The sequence below is a fragment of the Daktulosphaira vitifoliae genome, unplaced genomic scaffold, assembly GCF_025091365.1.
Source record: "Daktulosphaira vitifoliae isolate Bord-2020 unplaced genomic scaffold, ASM2509136v1 Scaffold_4, whole genome shotgun sequence".
Classification (NCBI taxonomy): domain Eukaryota; kingdom Metazoa; phylum Arthropoda; class Insecta; order Hemiptera; family Phylloxeridae; genus Daktulosphaira; species Daktulosphaira vitifoliae.
Window position 1 is genome coordinate 5,148,212 of NW_026099575.1, and position 19,958 is coordinate 5,168,169.

At 24.6% G+C, this 19,958-nt stretch overlaps 3 protein-coding genes across 3 annotated transcripts; 2 read left to right on the top strand and 1 right to left on the bottom strand.

Annotated features, from left to right (window-relative positions):
* The first annotated feature begins 3,736 nt into the window (after positions 1 to 3,736).
* LOC126903827 (S-methyl-5'-thioadenosine phosphorylase) lies at positions 3,737 to 6,191 on the top strand. The gene is made up of 6 exons (XM_050682329.1): positions 3,737 to 3,926; positions 4,018 to 4,163; positions 4,219 to 4,386; positions 4,903 to 5,146; positions 5,458 to 5,667; positions 6,073 to 6,191. Exons 1-6 carry the CDS (start codon positions 3,909 to 3,911, stop codon positions 6,103 to 6,105), a joined length of 819 nt encoding a protein of 272 aa, XP_050538286.1. The 5' UTR covers positions 3,737 to 3,908; the 3' UTR covers positions 6,106 to 6,191.
* Positions 6,192 to 7,444: 1,253 nt separating this feature from the next.
* On the bottom strand, positions 7,445 to 14,224 carry LOC126903826 (V-type proton ATPase subunit C). Its single transcript, XM_050682328.1, has 8 exons — positions 13,936 to 14,224; positions 13,474 to 13,778; positions 8,959 to 9,244; positions 8,732 to 8,893; positions 8,559 to 8,652; positions 8,392 to 8,489; positions 7,741 to 7,882; positions 7,445 to 7,683 (listed from the first exon to the last, which is right to left on the bottom strand). The coding sequence occupies exons 2-8, from the start codon at positions 13,757 to 13,759 to the stop codon at positions 7,588 to 7,590; spliced, it is 1,164 nt and encodes a 387-aa protein (XP_050538285.1). The 5' UTR covers positions 13,760 to 13,778; positions 13,936 to 14,224; the 3' UTR covers positions 7,445 to 7,587.
* A 124-nt stretch (positions 14,225 to 14,348) lies between these two features.
* On the top strand, positions 14,349 to 16,127 carry LOC126904738 (deoxyhypusine hydroxylase). Its single transcript, XM_050683958.1, has 3 exons — positions 14,349 to 14,742; positions 15,386 to 15,694; positions 15,764 to 16,127. The coding sequence occupies exons 1-3, from the start codon at positions 14,466 to 14,468 to the stop codon at positions 16,072 to 16,074; spliced, it is 897 nt and encodes a 298-aa protein (XP_050539915.1). The 5' UTR covers positions 14,349 to 14,465; the 3' UTR covers positions 16,075 to 16,127.
* The last annotated feature ends 3,831 nt before the right edge of the window (positions 16,128 to 19,958 follow it).

Genomic DNA, 19,958 nt, shown 5'->3' on the forward strand with positions numbered 1-19,958 from the left:
TATTTTTAACTTTATAACACTATAACTTTTTGAAAAATATATAGATCAATACAATTTTTTTTTTTTGATAAATACTATCTATATACCTCTTTCATTCGACATCCTTTATTTTAAATGTAGCTTTTGGAATAATCCACCAATTTTTTAAAATTTAACACTATCTACAGATTTGTATCGAAGCGTTTTTTATGATAGTGATTTTAATCACTGTCAGATATCTTTGTACTTGGCCCTACTAGGCCACGTAACCACTGTGCTGGTTGTTTTTTTTTTAATTAAACTATTTTCTGTTATACAACGGCGGTTTAAATTTTTAAAAATTCATGTTAAAAATAAAACTTTTTTAACTTAAGTTTTTAAATTGTTTTGGAAATACTCCGAGCTTTAAATATATGTCAAATTAAAGCTTTTAATAAATACTATAAGTTCAAAAAAAAAATTTATCCTGACACCTTTTCTTCTATTGGAAAATAGCTTTTGTATTTAATGAAAAAATTTTATTTTTATGAAAAATCACTGTTTAACATGAAATATTTGAATACATAAAACTACCATAACTTTTTGAAAAATGAACAAATTAAAATCATTTTTTTTTAATTAAAATTTTTGATATTTTTCTTTTATTTGATGTCAATTTTTTGAAAATCTGACTCTAAACTTGCCCACAGAAGGATTAAAAAAAAATATATTATACACAAGTTAGGCTTTTTCAATTTAATTTTTGAAAATGTTCCGAAAATATTATCAATTTTTTATTTAATATTAAATTAAAATTTATAAATAAAATTAAAACTATTCTTCTTTTTATTCTTCTTCGTCGCCTCAATCCCAACTTCTCATGGTTTTCATAAGCTTTAAAATAACATAATAAAAATGAATTATCTAATTTATTTTGACTTTTAGCATATTGTACACATATTTCACAACAACGTTGACTTCTATCTTTTTTCATAATATAACCTTAAACATAAATGAATGAATTTTGATCTATAATTTCTAAATCTCTATAATCAACTGGTCCAACGGAAAGGGTTGTTGAGAGTTGGAGAATTATTTGAAAACTTTTTGTCAACATCTGTACCGAATTAAGTTGGAATTTGAGTCAATATTTCATTGAATCATTAGTATAATTAGCGTTTTTTGAATGTTGAATGTAATTAAGTAAAAAAAAATTTTTTTGAAGCATTTAAAAACTGATACGGTATTGAATTTTATTGTTTCCGTTTTACTGTCAAAAATTACAAAATAAGGCAATCTTGGTTTATTCTTCCAGTTTAGAACATGTAAGTATCTTGTTGAACTGTTGTTTTGGACAATTTTAAACCCTTCCATAATAAAACCAAGCCAGATGTGGAGACTAACTAACTTTTTATAAATTTCATACGATTTGTAACATTATTACCAATTTTTTTATCAATTACTTCTAAATTAGAAAAAAAACAAGAATTTTAAATTGTTCAAAAGTTAATTTAAATGGTCGATTGAATATTTTTGAAGTCGGTTGTTTAAAAGAATTAAAAATATCAAAAAGTTTATCCATATTACTAATGAAATCTATTAAACACTTAGAAGAAAAATGTAATTTAGTGGTAGCTAGAAACGTATCCATTCCAACTACAACACTTTTGTGTTCATAATCACTTTGATCAACCTATGCATTGACGGATAAGAAAATCAAAAATTCAGAAGTTGAAGGTCCAAAAGTTCTATGATTTCCTGCTGTCTTTGAAAAATTATGATATCTAAAATTAAATTAAAAATTGTTTAACAATTTTTAATAACAATTATTGTTATGAATAATACTGATACTGTTAATAGTATTTTTTTTTTTATAAAATTCTAATTATTTTAGATGTAATAAATAATTAAACGTTAACTTTAAAAGGCTACAACTTCTTTCAACATTTTTAAACAAAAAACACTCAAGTGCGGATTTAGATCATTTTTTCACGTTTAATGCGATATACTGTATATAAATCATATCATTATGACTACTCAATGTTCCTCCGTAATCGTCTGACACAGTTTTTGATGCACCGAAAAAAATTATTGTGATGCCCTCTTAAATTAAAAAAAGGTTTTTATAAAGAACTTACAGAGTAGACGATTTGCTAATAATAAATCAAATATGATTATAACATTAATTTTTTATTTCATGTAACTTTTATTTTGTATTTTCTTTTCTGAAATTTTCCCTTTTTTAATTTTAATATGAGTTATATATGCTTGTGTTAACAACCCTGACAAATTTTGTTTAGTATGTATCAAATATTATTTAATAATACAGCGTAAAAAAATTATTGGACGAAAAAAAGTTTGAGCTATAAGTTTAACTTCTTTTTTAGAAAAATAACTAACGAAATCAACTTTTAATGCCTAGATTTAAAGGTCGAACTTGTATTAGTATACATTTTTACACGTACCTTTTAAATATTATATATTTAAGTTTGAAAAAAAAATGTTTTTATTTCTAATGAATCTTCTTCTTCTTCTACCTCGCCTTAATCCCAACTACTTGGGGTCGGCCACCCTTATCCTAAACTTCCATTTGATACGATCTCCCACATCCTCAACGCTCACATCAGATGTCCTCATATCGCATTCAATAACATCCCTCCATCTCTTTTTTGATCTTTCTCTACCTCTTCTTCATTCAACATTTATTTCTATAACTGTTCTTACGGCTTCCGATTCCTCACTTCTCATAATATGATAAAACCATCTAAGTATATTTTCTCTCATCTTACCCACAATTGACGCCACACCTATACTCCTTCTTATATGCTCATTTCTTATCTTATCTTCTCTAGTCACTCCACTCATCCATCTAAGCATTCTCATCTCCGCTACACTCATTCTCTGCTCTACTTTTTTATCAACCGACCAACACTCTGAACCATACTTCATAGCTGGTCTCACTACAGTATTGTAGAATTTACCTTTCAGCCTCATTGGAATTCTTTTATCGCATAAGACACCAGACTCGTCTCTCCACTTCCACTTTTATGTATAAAGTATTTTTTTCATTATCATTATATCGTTGGTATAGAGGAACATATTAATCAATAAAAAAACTTTATTTTTTCAAATAATTTTATCCATTTTTGATTAATTTTATTAGAAATAATTTATATAAAAATTTTTTCTTTTTATTAAAATAAAGGCCGCATCAACAAAGGACGTGATTATATGTATATCAAGTGTATATCACTATAAAATAGCTATTTAAATAATTAGATTAGGAGGTTAATAATGAGATTGAATAAAATTAGCAAATAATCACACAGATATTATATTAAGTCAAATAGTTCGGTAGCGTTGAGGAATTTTGTTATTAGAAATAATATATTATTTTTAATAGTATGACATATTTTTTTTTAAAAAACACTATTTTTTGTTCACAAAGTAAAAATGCAAATATGGTGAAGTGCTAATTTGACCAATATGGCTGCTATAGTCCTCCCTCCTTATATAACTTTATACAAATAACAAATATAAAATATTATTTTTTAAAATATATTTTACTTTATATCCTTTCGTATGTACAAAAGATTTATATTGACAAAATATGAAGTATTCCACAATTGCCAACAATTTCTATAATAAAAAATTATTGTTAATCGCTAACACTTAAAATAAAATTGTTCAAATTAATTTAGTTTTTATCTTATCTACGATTCCATTATCAGAAAATATTAAAAAAACTATAGTAAAGATCATAATAACCAAGGAGGATTTATCCACTTTAATAATAGTATATCTATAAAAAAAAATAGATACGACTATGCTATATTAAGTCTTAATTTTAAGTGTTTTCTTAATCAAAAACCAAGAATTGATGTTCAACGTTTTAGTTAAATAATTTATATTAATTTTATAATTTTTGTATTTAAATATTAACAATAACAATGAAGTATAGTGTAAAAGTAAGGCACAATTAATGTTTACTTTTTAATAAAACTTAAAGTAATTAGATTTTTAATATTTAATTACGTCTTTATATTATATTTTCTATAGATTGGAATAATTGGTGGATCAGGATTAGATGATCCCACATTTTTCAAAGATTCAACAGAACTCAAAGTTGATACTCCTTTTGGTCAACCATCAGATTCCCTTATCTGTGGAAAGATAAGTGGTGTGGATTGTGTTCTTTTAGCTAGGTATGAATTATTATTAGTTTTAAAAAATAATTTTTACTTATTTACTTATTTGCAGACATGGGCGAAAGCATTCTATCAGTCCTACTAATGTAAATTACCGTGCCAATATTTGGGCTTTAAAACATCTTGGATGCACTCATATAATTGCTTCATCTGCAACAGGATCTCTTAAAGAAGAAATAAAACCCGGCGATTTAGTCTTACTAGACTCATTTATTGACTTGTAATAATAACTATAATATTATTAACTTAAACAGAGTGATCTGTTTATTATAGCTGAATTAATACCTATAAATTACTTTTTAAAATCATCTCTTATAACTTATAAGGGTGTTAACTTTACATTTTCATATAGCTACGTACATAATTTATTAACTTATAAGGTCAAAGAATAAAGTAATTTAAATAGAAAATTACTAATTGATAACAACTTTTGAATCAGTATTTCAGAAGTTATTAACAATATAAAATAATGACTGGGCATGCTACTATTTTTATCTCTTGCAATTTCCCAGTTGTACTCTTCCTCCCGTTGTAAATGTTATACCATTTAAAAAAATAAAATTGAAACTTCTAAGGGATAATCTTAAAAATAATTAAGAGCTAATAATTCAAAAAAATGTGTATCTAAAAATATTTTTCAATATTGTATTTATTTTGAGAGTAATAGAGTGGTTTATGAAAACCCTATTACTCTGTATATCATTAATAAAACTATTCAATAATAGGATTTTTTCAGTACAAAAAAAAGAGAATATTCAATGTATGGTAAAAATGATCAAGTTGTACATATTCCCATTGAACCTCCATTTTGTTTGACAATGAGAAATATTGTTTTAGAAACAGCAAAACACCTTTGTATTCCAATACATGAAAATGGTACTGCTGTAGTTATAGAAGGTCCTAGATTTTCTTCTAAAGCTGAAAGCAATATGTTTCGTTCCTGGAATGCTGATTTAGTTAACATGACACTTGTTCCAGAAGTAAAATTAGATTAATATTCTAGTAATTTAAAATCATATACCATTTAAATAAACCTATCTGGTATAAATTATTATAGCAATAGTTTTATTAGTGTAAATAAAATCACCGCAATAGAAATATTTACATTTAAAAACAAACACAATTGTCATTTAAAAAATTGTATTTAATACATTTAACAACTTATCAGTAACTACGTTTTTTTTAAATAGTTGTTGACATAAAAATTAATGCATTTTTTATGCACTTTTAAATATCAATAGATTTTAACAAAATATAGTCAAAAGTAATATTTACTTAATTTTATGATAAGGTTATATTGGCAAAAGAAGCTGGTCTTTTATATTGTACAATAGCTATGGCCACTGATTATGACTGTTGGAGAGAGGACACTGAAAAAGTTAATGTTGCCAGTGTTATTAAAGTTTTTCAAGAAAATGTGAAGAAAATAACACACATTTTTTTAAACGTTGTGCCTATAATAGCTGAGAAAAATTGGGACTCTGAAATTGATGAACTTAAAGTAAAAAATAAATTATTATTAATTCTTTTCATTTTTAGTTCATTTAATTATTTGTGATAAGATTTTTTAAATATAAAATATGACTGATTATTGCAATTGATTCTTATAAGTAGAAACTGAAATTTAATCATTTATTATTGTAACTTAATTTAAATAGAATTAAAATTCCATTCTACATATTATATTTTAACAATGATCTTGGTTAATATTTTGTACAATAATTACAATTTGTTTTCAAAGTTTATAATAATGAAAATATTTGTGCAAAGAAAAAAATTTTACAGTATACTAAGAACACACAAATAATTAAATTAAATTTGTAGTAACTTAAGTGATACATACAATTATTATGCTTCATTTATAATTCATATTAACCATATTAGCTTTAATTTATTATGTTTTTAGAATTTAGTGCATGATAGCATTCAAAGTAAATAACATCAATCAGAAATAAAAAAAGAAAACCAATACTTCCATTACAAATTTTAGTATCAATTGTAACAAATAAAATGTGATATTATCTATTTCATGTCTGCTTTATTTACATATATTTTTAATTTTTTTATTTGAAAATTAATTTTAATATCAAATTTTTCATATTTTGTTCAAATGACTACCCTGTTAAATAAATGCAAAGTCCGTAAGCATTAATTTACTTAGTTTTTCTTTCCATAAAAAAATTCAATCAATATAATATTAAAAATTTAAGAACAATATATATATATGTAGTAATCTCCCAACATCAAAGTTTTAAAATGTTAATTGATAAAATGTTGTAAAATTTATTATTATAAATATTAGCATAAATTATTGATGTAGTAAAATTTGGTCCTGATAGCTCTCAAACACAAATTCAAATACTTCAACATTAAACAATTTATAGGGTTATGTATGAAATTACAATCCACATTAAAATCTATGAGTATCTAATCTCATACTATAAGTGAGACATATTGGATATACTAATAAAAATGAAATATTTTTGCTTACGAATTTATCATTATTTTAAGATAAAAAAATGTTGAAGCAATTACTAAAATATAATTAAAAAGAGGGAATCAGAAGTATATTTTAGTAATAACTCTTAAGAAAGATATTTAAATTATATTTAGTTTAGTATAAGAGGTAGTGAAAATATTAAGAGTAAAAAATGGCTTTAGGATCATTTTAAATATAGTTTCAAATAATCAATATAAGCAAAACAAAAAATAATCATGGCAATCGTTGATAATAATTTCATTCTTTAATGACTTAATTGTGGTAACTTTTAAACAAATGCATTGATTTTTCAAGTGATTAAATTGAAGCGTATTAGTAACGATCATTTTATCAAATATTAATCATAATTAATATAGATTGTAAAATAATTTAATTGACCACCTCTGAATCCCCCAAAAAAAAAAAATTTTAATTAGCTGTTATTCAATCACACAGTCTTAACAATTCAGAGGATATCTACAATGTCAGTATTTTTAAAGGATTAAATACTGGGTATTGTTAAATTCATTATTTACAATACAAATCAGTATTATTTTTTAACTACAGTTTAATAATTAAAATATTTTAATTCTATTAACCTATTTATACTTATTAAAATAAATAATTTTTCTTAAATTCAATAATATAAAATATTATTTTTAACAACTCAAAAACAACAAACAACGTAACGGTACTAAAACATGTTTAGAAAATATTGCTTTTAAAAACAAAAATTAAAATATTAATAGCACAATAAGGAATGTATATATAGGCTAACATTAAGTATGAAGACAGACCAATTAGTAGAATAATATTGTATTGAACTACATATTATTCCGACAAAAAAATGATCAATAATAGATTTTTTTTTTAATGTGCGATTTAAAAAAAATAAATCGTTTAAATGATTTAATGATGGGATGATTTTGATACAATTTAATTTTACGCTTTAGCATCTACCATATCTATATTTATTTTATAATAAACATATGGGAAGTACTCAGCTTGTCCAAAACCAAGACCAGGTATTTCGACACTCTAAGAAAAGAAAAATAAATTACTACAAAATAACATATCAACAATATCACTACATACATCATGTGTACCGGTAGCACTTCCTTGTTGAGCACTACTATCTAAATGTCCATATAATTGATGTAAAACGTCACGAAGCCGCTTAGTATTTTTTTTATTTGGATGCAATAACATAGCTTGAAAATTAACAGGTAAACCATATCTGTAACAAACATAAATTGATTTTAATTATTCATAATAGTTAATTTTAAACAGTACTATAAGTTCTTAAATGTATTTTTTTTCAATTTTTAGATTTAATTAAAAATTAAAAACATTCTTTCTTAAAAAAAAATGTCTGAACATTTTTAAGCATTCCTATATGACACTTAATGAATATTATTTTTTAAAAAATATACAGGATAGACAAAATTAAAAAAAAAGAATATATTTAACAACACTCCCATTAAACCTACTCTTTTATGAATTAATATGTTTTTAAGTGGATCAATTAGATAGAAATACTCATAAATTATATACATTTTATAACACTTAATTACAATAGATTAAATTTCTCTTCTAAATTATTATTTTTAAATGATGCTATTTTTGTAAATACATAAAATTTCATAATTAGCTGCTTTTGAGAAATTTTTTAAGAACGCAATGTGAAATTAAATTATACTGTTCAATTAAAATTTATATACAAGATTTACCAAAGATTTTAATTACCTTAACACAGATTCAACAAAAACACGAAGCGCTTTTACATGTATCCAAGCACAAAAACATTCACTAAAATTGACCTTTAACCATCTAACCAGAGGTCCCTATTTTCACAAAAAAATGTTAAGTGTAGTTAACATAATAATGTTTAAAAAGTGTCCTAGTGTTCTTACAAACTGCTTTTTTTTATCTGTTACAAGTTTGGTAATCTCATTTTTTCCAGCTGCAAGTTCAACTTCATTATAAGTAAAATCGCGAACAATAAACCTAATATACATGAATTTTTATTATTCATTTCTTAATAATATTTTTAACTTAACAATTTTAACCAAAATAAATAATTTACTTCTTTTCCCTAGCATGGTGCTTGAATTCTTCTGCTACTTTTTTAAACAATGTAACAGTAAATAAACCATAATCATTGTCTTGATTTACCAATTGTGTGGAACGAGGTACAATCATATCTGTTAATTTTTCATAACTTTGAGTCCAATCAGAAAAAGCAGATCTAAAGGAAAAAAAATCAAACTATTATTAAGTAATTATTAATTAGAATAGCTATAAATATATTACTTAGGAACAACTACTAGCAAAGTTGTAAGATACTCTGAATCTTGAATAAAATGTTCCTTGCGTACAATATCAACCAAATTTCTTGTTAACAAGCTGCCAGTTTGTTTTTTTTCCATGTTTTGTAAACTGCTTTTGAGATTATTGTAAACTGATGACTTAGTTTTAAGGTCTGCATCAATCTGTCCTACTTGTTTACTTATAATATCAGCTATGTTACGCAATGATTGTTTAATAGGATATTTTGCCATGTCCCATTGGAAGTGAGTTAAGTAAACGGCAAGGTCTCCTAAAATTATATTCCACATTTAATAGTTAATATTTACCACTTTTTTTTAACAAATATAATAAATTGATGCAGAGCATGAAACAGACACAAATCGTAAAAATTAAGAAAAAAAATTAAAATAATGTAGCATTTTATATATTTTTCTTCATATATGACATTTGATTTTATTTTACATATACACATATATATATATTTCGTTTTTTCATTGTTTTTTTAATAAAAAATAAAAATCATATTCAATTATATATATTAGATATAAATATTATATTTTTATATATATAGATAAAAGTTAAAAACCCATTAAACTCGCAAAAACAAAAATTGAAGAATTACAGAAAAATATCGTAATATATATTTAAACTAGAATTAAACAAAGGAATTTTTCTTAATTAATAACCAATATTTTAATTCAATTGTAACAATTTTATAAAAGTTTAGTCGAATCTTTTTGAACAGTACTTAATAATAGAAATAGACAAAACTGTTCCATGCCCTGATACAGATATATTAAAATATTACTATCTCCAATTTTTTCTTTAATTTTTATAATACAATACTGAATGATGGTCAATATATAATATAATAAAATTGTAAGGTTATTGTAACATTTATTTAATTTATATATTAAAATATTATACACAACTCAGGAAGATTTTAATAAATTTCAATAAAAAAATGTCAATATTAGCCCCCAATACTAATGACAATAAATTATCATTATTCAAATGCTAGCCATGGTATTAAATTCGAATAATTGAACACTAATCACAAAATATTGAGTAATATTTATAGAAATATTTTAATAGTTACTCTAAGATATTTTTCTTTGCTCTTACATTAACAAAAATAAATAAAATAAAAAATAAAATAGGCAAAAAAAATTAGTGTAAATTCAAACTTCCGTGTATAAAAACAATATTCTGTGCATAAGCCTAATGTGCATGTTAAAACTTTTTACCTACTATGATACTTATAGCAATAAAGCTGTTTATTTTAATAACATAAATTTTGTTACCCAGGGACAATTTCAAATTTAATTAATTAAAATAAATTAAATTTTACCTTAAACAGTTTAATATATCATCATAGTCAATTTTAAGATAGTTGAATAAAGTTAGATAAAATTAAAAAATAATAATGGCTACGAAAATTATTAAATATTATCATCAAACTAAATACATACAATCATTTTTAATAAATATATACAAAATAATTATTTTATCAATACTAATATAGATTATAAGATCAATACTTCTGGTATATCTTGATAATAAAAAATTTTGGATTCAATCATACTTTAAAAGGACAATGACTTAACAATTCTTAGAAATCATTGAAACGCCTAAGTTTTTATTAAGATGAGGTTTAAATTAAACTCTTTAGGTTTGGGGGCAGAGTTGTATAGTACATATAACTTTATTTTAAATATTTTTCATAAAAAAAAAAAATCTCGCTAGATGAACTTTAAAATTAATTTAACAATTTTAATTTTTTAAATACAATCAACTCAAGTTAAGTAAATTTTAAATAATAATTCTTCAAGAAAAAACTGTCATCTTAGCAAATTAATATAATAGAAAACTGCAATAATATTATGTTGTTTAAATTTTAGTTATTTATTTATATAGTTATATTTAATTAGATATAATAATTAATAAAAATATACTTGAGCTTGTCAATTATTATATTATTTATTATTATAAAGTGAACAAATAGCTAAATAAAATATAAAATGCCAATATTTGCACAAATACATTCAAAACAACGAGGAAACTACTATCGATAATGAAACCACAAGCTAAAACTGCATGAAGCATCCTACAAAAAGCAGCCGCTTACCTTGGGACGTTAGACACACGCCTGTCGGCCATCTGGACTTTGAATAGCTCAAGGCGGGCTCTTCCCAGCACACGGCCCACGACTCTCAAGACAATGCTGTGTCCAACGCCACACACAACAAACCCATAACAAAGCTTTTACTTATTGCAATCGCCAACAGAAAAAAAGTCATAGGCCTACCTCACTAACCTATGGTTACATGGCACTATTCGTCGACCAATTATAACATTATTATATAATGGGTCTTTTTCTAAATTTCTATCTAGACTTGACTAGAGCCACAAGTTATACATAACGTTGAGTAAAAGGTTATGAAGTATTCATTACAAAGAAAACTATACTAAGCAAGTCATCTAAATAAAATATGTAGAGTAAATTTGTGGTATTTTTAAGATCATTGAATTTTTTTTTTTTTGTAAAATAAAAGTATTAAACCAGAAATGGAAACTTTTATTTTTCAGCTTTTATTAATAATGCTTTATCAATTTTTAATAATTTATTTTTTTAACAGAGTATAAAACCAAAATTTTAAAGGTTACTTTACTATAAAACATAGTTTTAAAAATTTTTTGTTCTTTATTTATTTCTAAAATATTTTAAAAATAAATGATTAAATTTAATTGACTATGTTCAAAAAAATCATAAAAACTGCAAAATAATGTTTCAACCCCAAAACAGTCAAATGTTTAATAAATTAATTTTTATTTAATCATTTTTATGTGTTAATTCTAAAAAAGTTGGCTGACCAAGTAGTTGGAATTAAGGGGAGGAAAAAGAAAAAAATTAATAAGGCTTTTTTTAGTCAGCTCCTTAAAAAAAATAAACTTGTAAATCATAAAACCACAGCTAATTCGAGTTTCAAAAAAAAAATATGTAAATGGTAAATTAATTCTTAATATTTAATAAAGTAGTAATGCCATATATTCATATTTAGCATTATATAAGAATAGTTATTAATTGCTATGTATACAATTGCTCAATTATTTAAAATGGATTTTAACGCAGAATAACTTTATTCCTAAAATCTTTGTACTTTCATTTTATGAAAGAAATTTAATTAAAAAACAATTAAAATTAAAATAAATATTTTATTTTAACTTAATTTTTTATAAATATTTCAGTAAGTTACATATATAACACTGAATTCAAGAGAGCCTTATCTCAAAAAAAGTAGTTTTGATATTAATGATTTCAAATCATGTATATTAAGTTTACGTCAATTTTTATACAACTTTCTAACAAATTTAAATAGAGCATAATAAAGTATATTGAACAATACAAAAAATATCAAATATCAAATATTTCAATATATGGCCCTTTGCACTCATAATATGAAGTGATTCACATACAATAATTGTAACTTTCATTTAATAATTATTATATAAAATCATAAATAGTACTTCAATCCACATTAAATTTTAAGTTTTAAATTGTTAGCAAATATTATTTTAATAATTTTAAAATAATTTAAACTTTAATTGATGTTATAAAAGTTCTTCAAAACAATATATATATATATATATACTTAAAAATTCCTTATTGAATAGTTGGATTTTAATGTTATTACAAAGTAAGAGACTGAAATAATTAAAGATGTACCATTTTAACTAATGTATGAAGCATATTAATATTCATATTCCACCAAAAGATAAACTACCAATTTCACACACTACATGACAAAAAGTAAGAAAAATATTAGAATCGGAACAATATAGTTAAGTTTTTTTAATGTGCATTGTAAAATATTAATCTTTAAAAACATATTAATAAATAATATTCAAGCATTTAAAATATAAAATAAAGTAAATCTTTAAAAATCTATTGAAAAAATCATGAAGTCTGAAAGATCTTGTATTATCAGTTAAAAACCCCCTCTACAATCATATTTCACATATAATACTTTTATAACACAAATTAAGTTAAACACATAATGAAAAACCAAAAGAAATGCAAGTAAATTCAATATAATAATTATATTATATTATTATGTCATTTAACCTTTCAAATAGTATTTAACACAATTTTTTCTGTTCATTTTTAATAATTTTACTTAATAGTAGTTATTTGAATATACTTTTGTATTTATTTAAAAAATATAATGCATTAAATATTTGTTGGCCTTTTTAGTTTATATAGTTTTTCCAAATATTAAAAATGAGTATAGAATTATATAAATTATTAATAAAATAAAATTAACACATGGATTGGATGCAAGGGTATAGGAAAAACTCAACTAAAATGACCAATAAAAATTTAGGATAATGTTCCAAAAATATAGGATAAGTAGGTAAAGGTTAACTACATAGACATATCACATGAGCTACATCGGGTGTGTCATCATTGTTAGTCAATGGGATAATGGGTAAAACCGTTCTACAACTAATACATACCATTATTGGCCATCAAATTTTCTTGAAGCTTATCCCGTTGATCTTCCAAGACCTCACCCAAATAAGAGGCCACTTTATGAGTCACCTGATCTACGAAGCTGTCTAATTTTCCTAAATCATCTGACAAACCAACTAGTTGATCCAACGTACCGACTTTCAAATCAGGTATATGAAACTTATAATTGATTGAAAGACTGTTTTGTTTGCTAGTAACATTATTGAGCGTCTCCCAGGTTTGTTGACAAGTCTTGTCTCCAGGAGCCGATATCAGCCAATATTCTGTCATTTTTTCCGAATTCTAAGTACTAATACATTAAATATTAATCAATGATGTATAAAATATAAAGTTTTTACAAAATGGGCAGGGTCAAAAATCAATTATTAAATTAAAAAAACTTCAATAATGTCATACAATGTATACAATTCTACAAATGTAAAAATGATAAAAAAAATATTACTTACTTTTACAATGGAAAAAAATTAGGGGCGATTTTATTTTACTAGTTAAGTAGACAGTTTCTAAATTGGAACACGCCTAAACCGAAAGAGACCTTGTTAACAGTATGATCATTTGTTTTCGATATCATTTGAAGTGATATGAAATGGACACACCCTAACGCGAAATAATCGGAAATTTAACAAAAACGTATGAAAAATAATTTTTGATATTGAAGGTTTACGAAAGACACAAGAGAATTTTAATTTAAAAAATAAACTAGTAATATAAAATTGACATGTCTTTTTAAACGTTTTAAATAATGAAAAATTACATTAATATAATAAAATCAATAAACTATCCGTACCAACATTTTATTTTTAGAAAAGGGAATTTTTTTATCAAAGACTTAAACATGTAAATGATTGATAACATAATTTCGTATAATTGATAGAACCAGTTAATACACATGAGTTCTTTTAAAATTTAAATATTCGTCTCTTTTATTAGACTTTTTACTACTAATTTTAGTAACTTAAAATTCAGTTTTATCACTATGGCTAATCATGATGAAGTTATAAAACGAATTGGATCAGTTCTTGCTAACTCTAAATTACCAATGAAAGAACGTTTTCGAGCTTTATTTACACTAAAAAATATAGGTGGTAATTCTGCAATAGACAATATAGCTAAATGTTTTACAGATAGTTCGTGCCTCCTAAAACATGAACTAGCATATTGTTTAGGTCAAATGAGAAATGAATATGCTATCCCTTATTTAATAAAAGTACTAAAAGATGTTGATCAAGAGCCAATGGTACGACACGAAGCAGGTAAAATATAACTCAGTATAAATTTCTTGACTTAGGTTAGTACTATAATATAGTTATTATGTTATAATTAGTGAACAGATTTTTAAGTTTTGACTTTAAAATATAACATATATAAATTACATTAAAAATAACCATCAGTATAGTTAAATTTTTTGCCTTCAGTGCTAATAGGCAATGAAAAATCACTGCATCTCTTTCTCTCCTTAATATACAGTTCAACTGTATATGGCTGGAGTCAGACCAACCTTGTGTTCAATAACCAAAAAAAAAAATGTTAAAAGTTATCTCTTAAAAACTAATATTATATATTAATATATCATAAAGATAAGAACTTCTGTGATAAAAATAAATATATTGTGAAGATCAGATGTGATCCTAGAGATAATTTTTATAGGTACATGAAATAGATTTTCCCAACTATTAGTGACTAAATTATCTCAATGAGTAAAAAAGTTTACTATATATTCTAAAAATACCAACTACAAATGACTTTAATAAATATTTTGGGTTATAACACCCTAGTATGAAATCATCCTGGGTGAAGATGCATTTTGGAGAAAGTAGTAAAAAAATTGTCTTATATATATAATATTCTTGATTATTTAAATACTGTAATAAAATTATTTTTTTTTATATATATTAGCTGAAGCTTTAGGTGCAATTGGAAAGCAAGATGTCATACCAATACTAGAAGAATATAAAAATGACCCAGTCCAAGAACTTGCTGAAACATGCCAATTGGCACTGGGGAGACTTTTATTACCTAAAAATGAAGCAAATGTTGAAAACATATATGGATCTGTTGATCCAGCACCTCCTTCATCAATAAAAAGCCTAGAAGAACTTGAAAAAATTCTTAATAATGAAAATGAAAGTCTTTTTGACAGGTATAAAGCTATGTTTTCTTTAAGAGATATTGGATCACCAAGAAGCATAACTATTCTTTCTAAAGGTATACTTATTTTAAGTTTTTTTTTTTTGTTAAAATAATGTTTTTTAATAAGAAATTAATGTATTGCAGCCTTATCAAATGGAAGTGCTCTTTTTAAACACGAAATTGCTTTTGTCTTGGGCCAATTACAATCTCCACTTAGCGTACCATATTTAAAAGAATCACTTATGGATGAATCCCAGAATGATATGGTAAGGCATGAATGTGCAGAAGCATTGGGTGCAATTGCTACAGATGATTGTTATGAAATATTAAAAAAATACTTAGATGATCAGAAGATTGTTGTTAAAGAAAGTTGTGAAGTAGCTTTGGATATGTGTGATTATGAAAATTGTCCAGATTTTCAATATGCAAATACTTTAGAAAAAATAATAAGTTGAATTTTTTTTTGTAAAATTTTATTTGCCTTAATCAATAAATAAATTTTACAGCATTTGTTTAATTTTTATACTATGCTTAAAATCCTATTTTTACTTAATTATTTTAGAAACATGTAATTAGAAACTAGATTAAAATAATTTTTAAGTTACTCTAATACCAACTTTTTCAATTAATACAATATTTCAGTATACTTATATATTTCCATACACCAAGGGCTTTTTCAGTTACATTGACTATTGAAATGTATGACAAACAGTAACACAAAAATAATTTAAAAAAACGAAAGGTGAATATTTCTTTTTTCTTAAACTGATGATTAATTTTTTATCACTAGAATTTTTATAAAAAGTTACAAAAATTAAGTAAAGTAAAGTATTTTTAATATTTTTTAGCATTAAATTAATATTTTTATTTTTAAATAATATTAATCACAAGTGATCAATTCTTATTACACAATGATGATCACTAACTAGTTAATTATTTTTCTAATAATCTAATTAACTCTAACTAATTTAATTTTCCTTTACAATAACTTAGCTTTTTTCTTTTAATTAGTAAAAATAACAGTTAAGCTAAATCAAAAATTTCGTTAAAAAATGTGTCTATACGCTAAGTATGTAGTGAAATTAAAAAAAAATCCATTATAAATACTGAAATGTGTATTTTATATTTTTTAATTATCAAAATATACATTGATTAATAATAATAATAATACTCAATCCAGATGTATTATTATATGATAAAAATAATTATTATTGGTAAAGCCGCTTTTCTGCTCTCAGAATTAGGGAAAATTCTAAAAATAGCTTAAATATACAATGTTGGACAATCTTGGAACTTGCATTACAGTAATTATTATCTGTTCTACTTCATAATTTTGAATACTATTTTTAAAACTTATTTATATTTTACATACAGCTCATTCACCCTAACAAGTTAGTTGAAATTAATGCCATTTTATTTAAAAATATGCATGATAGATCTAAAGCTACAAAGCACTTAAAAATTCAAGATATTGGAAAAATGGTTTCAAACTAAATTTGACAATGCTAATTAGAAGTTAATTATTAATACAGTATCACCTTTATCATTAATTAAACATTCAGCTTTCATAGATTATTGCAAACTGACATCTCATGAAGTTCTAGTATTCCGTAGAACATTGAAGAGAGACTAGGAAAAGTTATTTGACAGCTTAATTAAAGAAATGAAAATAGGTTTTAATAACATAAGTCATGTTTGCCTAACAGCAGATTGTTGGTAAGTTTTTCATAGGTAAATTATTTTATGCAGTTTAAATACTTTCGATCCCCAATATGCCAATGATATATTTCTTGTGATTTTCTCATTGATGGTGTCCGGTCTCTGGTGCATTATGCATTATACATATAACACGGGTATTATACCCGTCCTCTCCATCATTGGCTTAGCCAAGAACCATCTTTGACATCCCAACATGTGAAAGAGAGCCACCACCTTTTGTAGCATGTTAAATTAAGATAACCTTAAGTATTTTTGTTCTTTTATCACTGACTGTATTTTTTCTTCTGTTAGCTGAAATTATTCCTCCTACATTATGACACTTGATACACTCAGGTATTAAGGTATATTAATTAAATATTTCAAATTTTATATTCACTTTCACTGACCAAATACACACTTTATGTCACCTTGGGTTTGAAGAGTATTTATTCACATTTTGCCTAGAATTTAAGAATTCAAAAAATATGCTATTTTTGTGTTATATTTCTGGATTTTGTATTTTATTTTATTTTAAAATACCTTACAAAGGTTTTTGAGTTTAAAAAAATTGTTTAACTTATTTGATTTTTATCTCATTTAGATTCAATGACTTCAATGAATTTCCAGAATCCCATCACTGAAATCTGCTCGTGTGAACAAATTTCTTATTCATATTACAATTATTTTACTATGTCATTTATTTTCACAGCTCTCGCTAGATTTTTTAAACGATACATCATATAATCAAAACTATTATCTAATTAAAGATATTACCCTCAAAAATTGAAAAAAATCATCCCATTTATCAAATAAAAAGTTGCTTAACCAGCTTTCTCCATACAAACAATTGAAAACATTCTTTTCTAATATTTTTTAAGTGTTTTAGATCAAGAGAAAGATAAATTTTGAAAGACTTAACCGACATTGAACATTAACTAAAAATATATGTATATCAAATGTAACTAAAAATGTATAACTTTGTGAGACATAGGGTAAAATAGAATGGCTAGATTGAAAATTAATTCTGAAAATTTAATTTCCCCATTTATGTCAATGATGCGTAGACGAAAATAGAGTAAGAATATTGAGGGTCTAATGATATTGTCGTACGTCGGTAGTGCCCCAACGTAGACACAAAGGTTTATTAAAGTTTTATGTATATATATATTGACGACGAGTTCGTCGTCTAAGCTCTTCTCGAGTCCTCCCGTTGGATAAACTGATCAGCCCCAATCTCTCTAATTAGTGGACTACTAAAGGGGTAGAGTTTAGACCCGTCAGCACAGTCTAGCTCAAAAGTAGCAGACTGAAGGGTGGCTCCTTGTCAGCCACCAGCACAACTACCTTTTTACTATACCCACTAAAGGACGGTTAAGCCCAAACACTAGCCAGCTCGTACACTAATTATTAAGATTGACTAAAGGACCAGCAGTCCAACCTAGACTCTAGCCGCACACACACACACACACACACACACAATTTCGAGATCACCGTGAATATTAAATATTTGCGCTAAGTCCAGATTTTAAAATAGTTATTTTATTTACGAAATGTATCAAACACAAAGTCAAATATAATATAATAATTTAACACAAAAATTAATTAAATCTTAAAAAAAATATAAAGTTATTCTTACGTCAACGACCTAACCCGTAACTCGATGTTTCTTCGACAAAAACGTCCAGTCTCGTCTCGCCCAGTATCGTCCGTGTCGTCCTCCTATACTTTTCATGTTTCCCTTTTATATTCTTTTTCCCACCATTATTAATTTTGCTTACCCTGCATTTCCCTTTTATATGGAATTATTATATTGCTTAAGAGTTCAAAAATTGCTTACTACTATTGTAAAGCTTATATTATACTAAAATCGCTCCAACCTATAACATGTTTTTATAGTACAATAAATACATCTAATTAACTAAATTTGCTCTCAAACACCCATTTATTTTCACTATGATTATATTGAGTGATTATTTTACTATTAGCCATTCAATTTCTCTTAAAATAATAGCTTTTTTTGCTTTTGTTAGTTAAATGTGTATTTCCATTTATCTGTAATAAAATATTATAACATAAGATGTTCATTCCTTACATTTTATGGCGGTGTCAACTTTTTTTTTTTAATGGCAACTTTCATATTTAACTAGTTTATAAAAAATAAAATCATGTAATTAAGAAAATTATTTAGCAATAACAACTTTTGGATCAATATTTCAGAAGTTATTAATAATTTAAAGTAATAACTGGAGGTGAGGAGTATAGGTGTTGCTATTTTTATCACTAGTTATTACATTGCGTCATTTCGCCACCCACCTAGGTATAAAAATGTTAGGGGGGTCCTTATTTTCCATTTTTCAAATTTTAATCGGGCTACCCCTGGAATTTGTTCAAAACTATAAAAAAATAATTTTTGTTAAAAAATAAAATAAAAATATTTTTGAAAAATAAGGTTAACTTTTTTAATTTTACTCATCATTTCACAAGAAAATAAATACCTAAAAAGGATAGGATGCATTACAAAAATGTTGTTTTTAGTTCATACTTTAAGACACATAGATAATGATAGAAATTTTTAGCTTCGATGCGAAGCTGAGAAGGTATTAATTTTACTATGATGTGTTTTTTTTTTTTTTTTTTTTTT

Bases quoted from the DNA above. Each gene is read 5' to 3' on its own strand.
- LOC126903826 (XM_050682328.1), bottom strand. From the start codon at position 13,759: ATGACAGAATATTGGCTGATATCGGCTCCTGGAGACAAGACTTGTCAA. The intron at 8,653-8,731 runs GTAAATTATTTA...CATGTATATTAG, and splicing joins CACCATGCTAGGGAAAAGAA to GTTTATTGTTCGCGATTTTA. The intron at 8,490-8,558 runs GTAAGAACACTA...TTGTGAAAATAG, and splicing joins CAGATAAAAAAAAGCAGTTT to GGACCTCTGGTTAGATGGTT.
- LOC126903827 (XM_050682329.1), top strand. The intron at 4,387-4,902 runs GTAATAATAACT...GGATTTTTTCAG, and splicing joins CTAGACTCATTTATTGACTT to TACAAAAAAAAGAGAATATT. The intron at 5,668-6,072 runs GTAAAAAATAAA...TTATGTTTTTAG, and splicing joins CTGAAATTGATGAACTTAAA to AATTTAGTGCATGATAGCAT.
- LOC126904738 (XM_050683958.1), top strand. From the start codon at position 14,466: ATGGCTAATCATGATGAAGTTATAAAACGAATTGGATCAGTTCTTGCT. The intron at 14,743-15,385 runs GTAAAATATAAC...TATATATATTAG, and splicing joins AATGGTACGACACGAAGCAG to CTGAAGCTTTAGGTGCAATT. The intron at 15,695-15,763 runs GTATACTTATTT...AATGTATTGCAG, and splicing joins CATAACTATTCTTTCTAAAG to CCTTATCAAATGGAAGTGCT.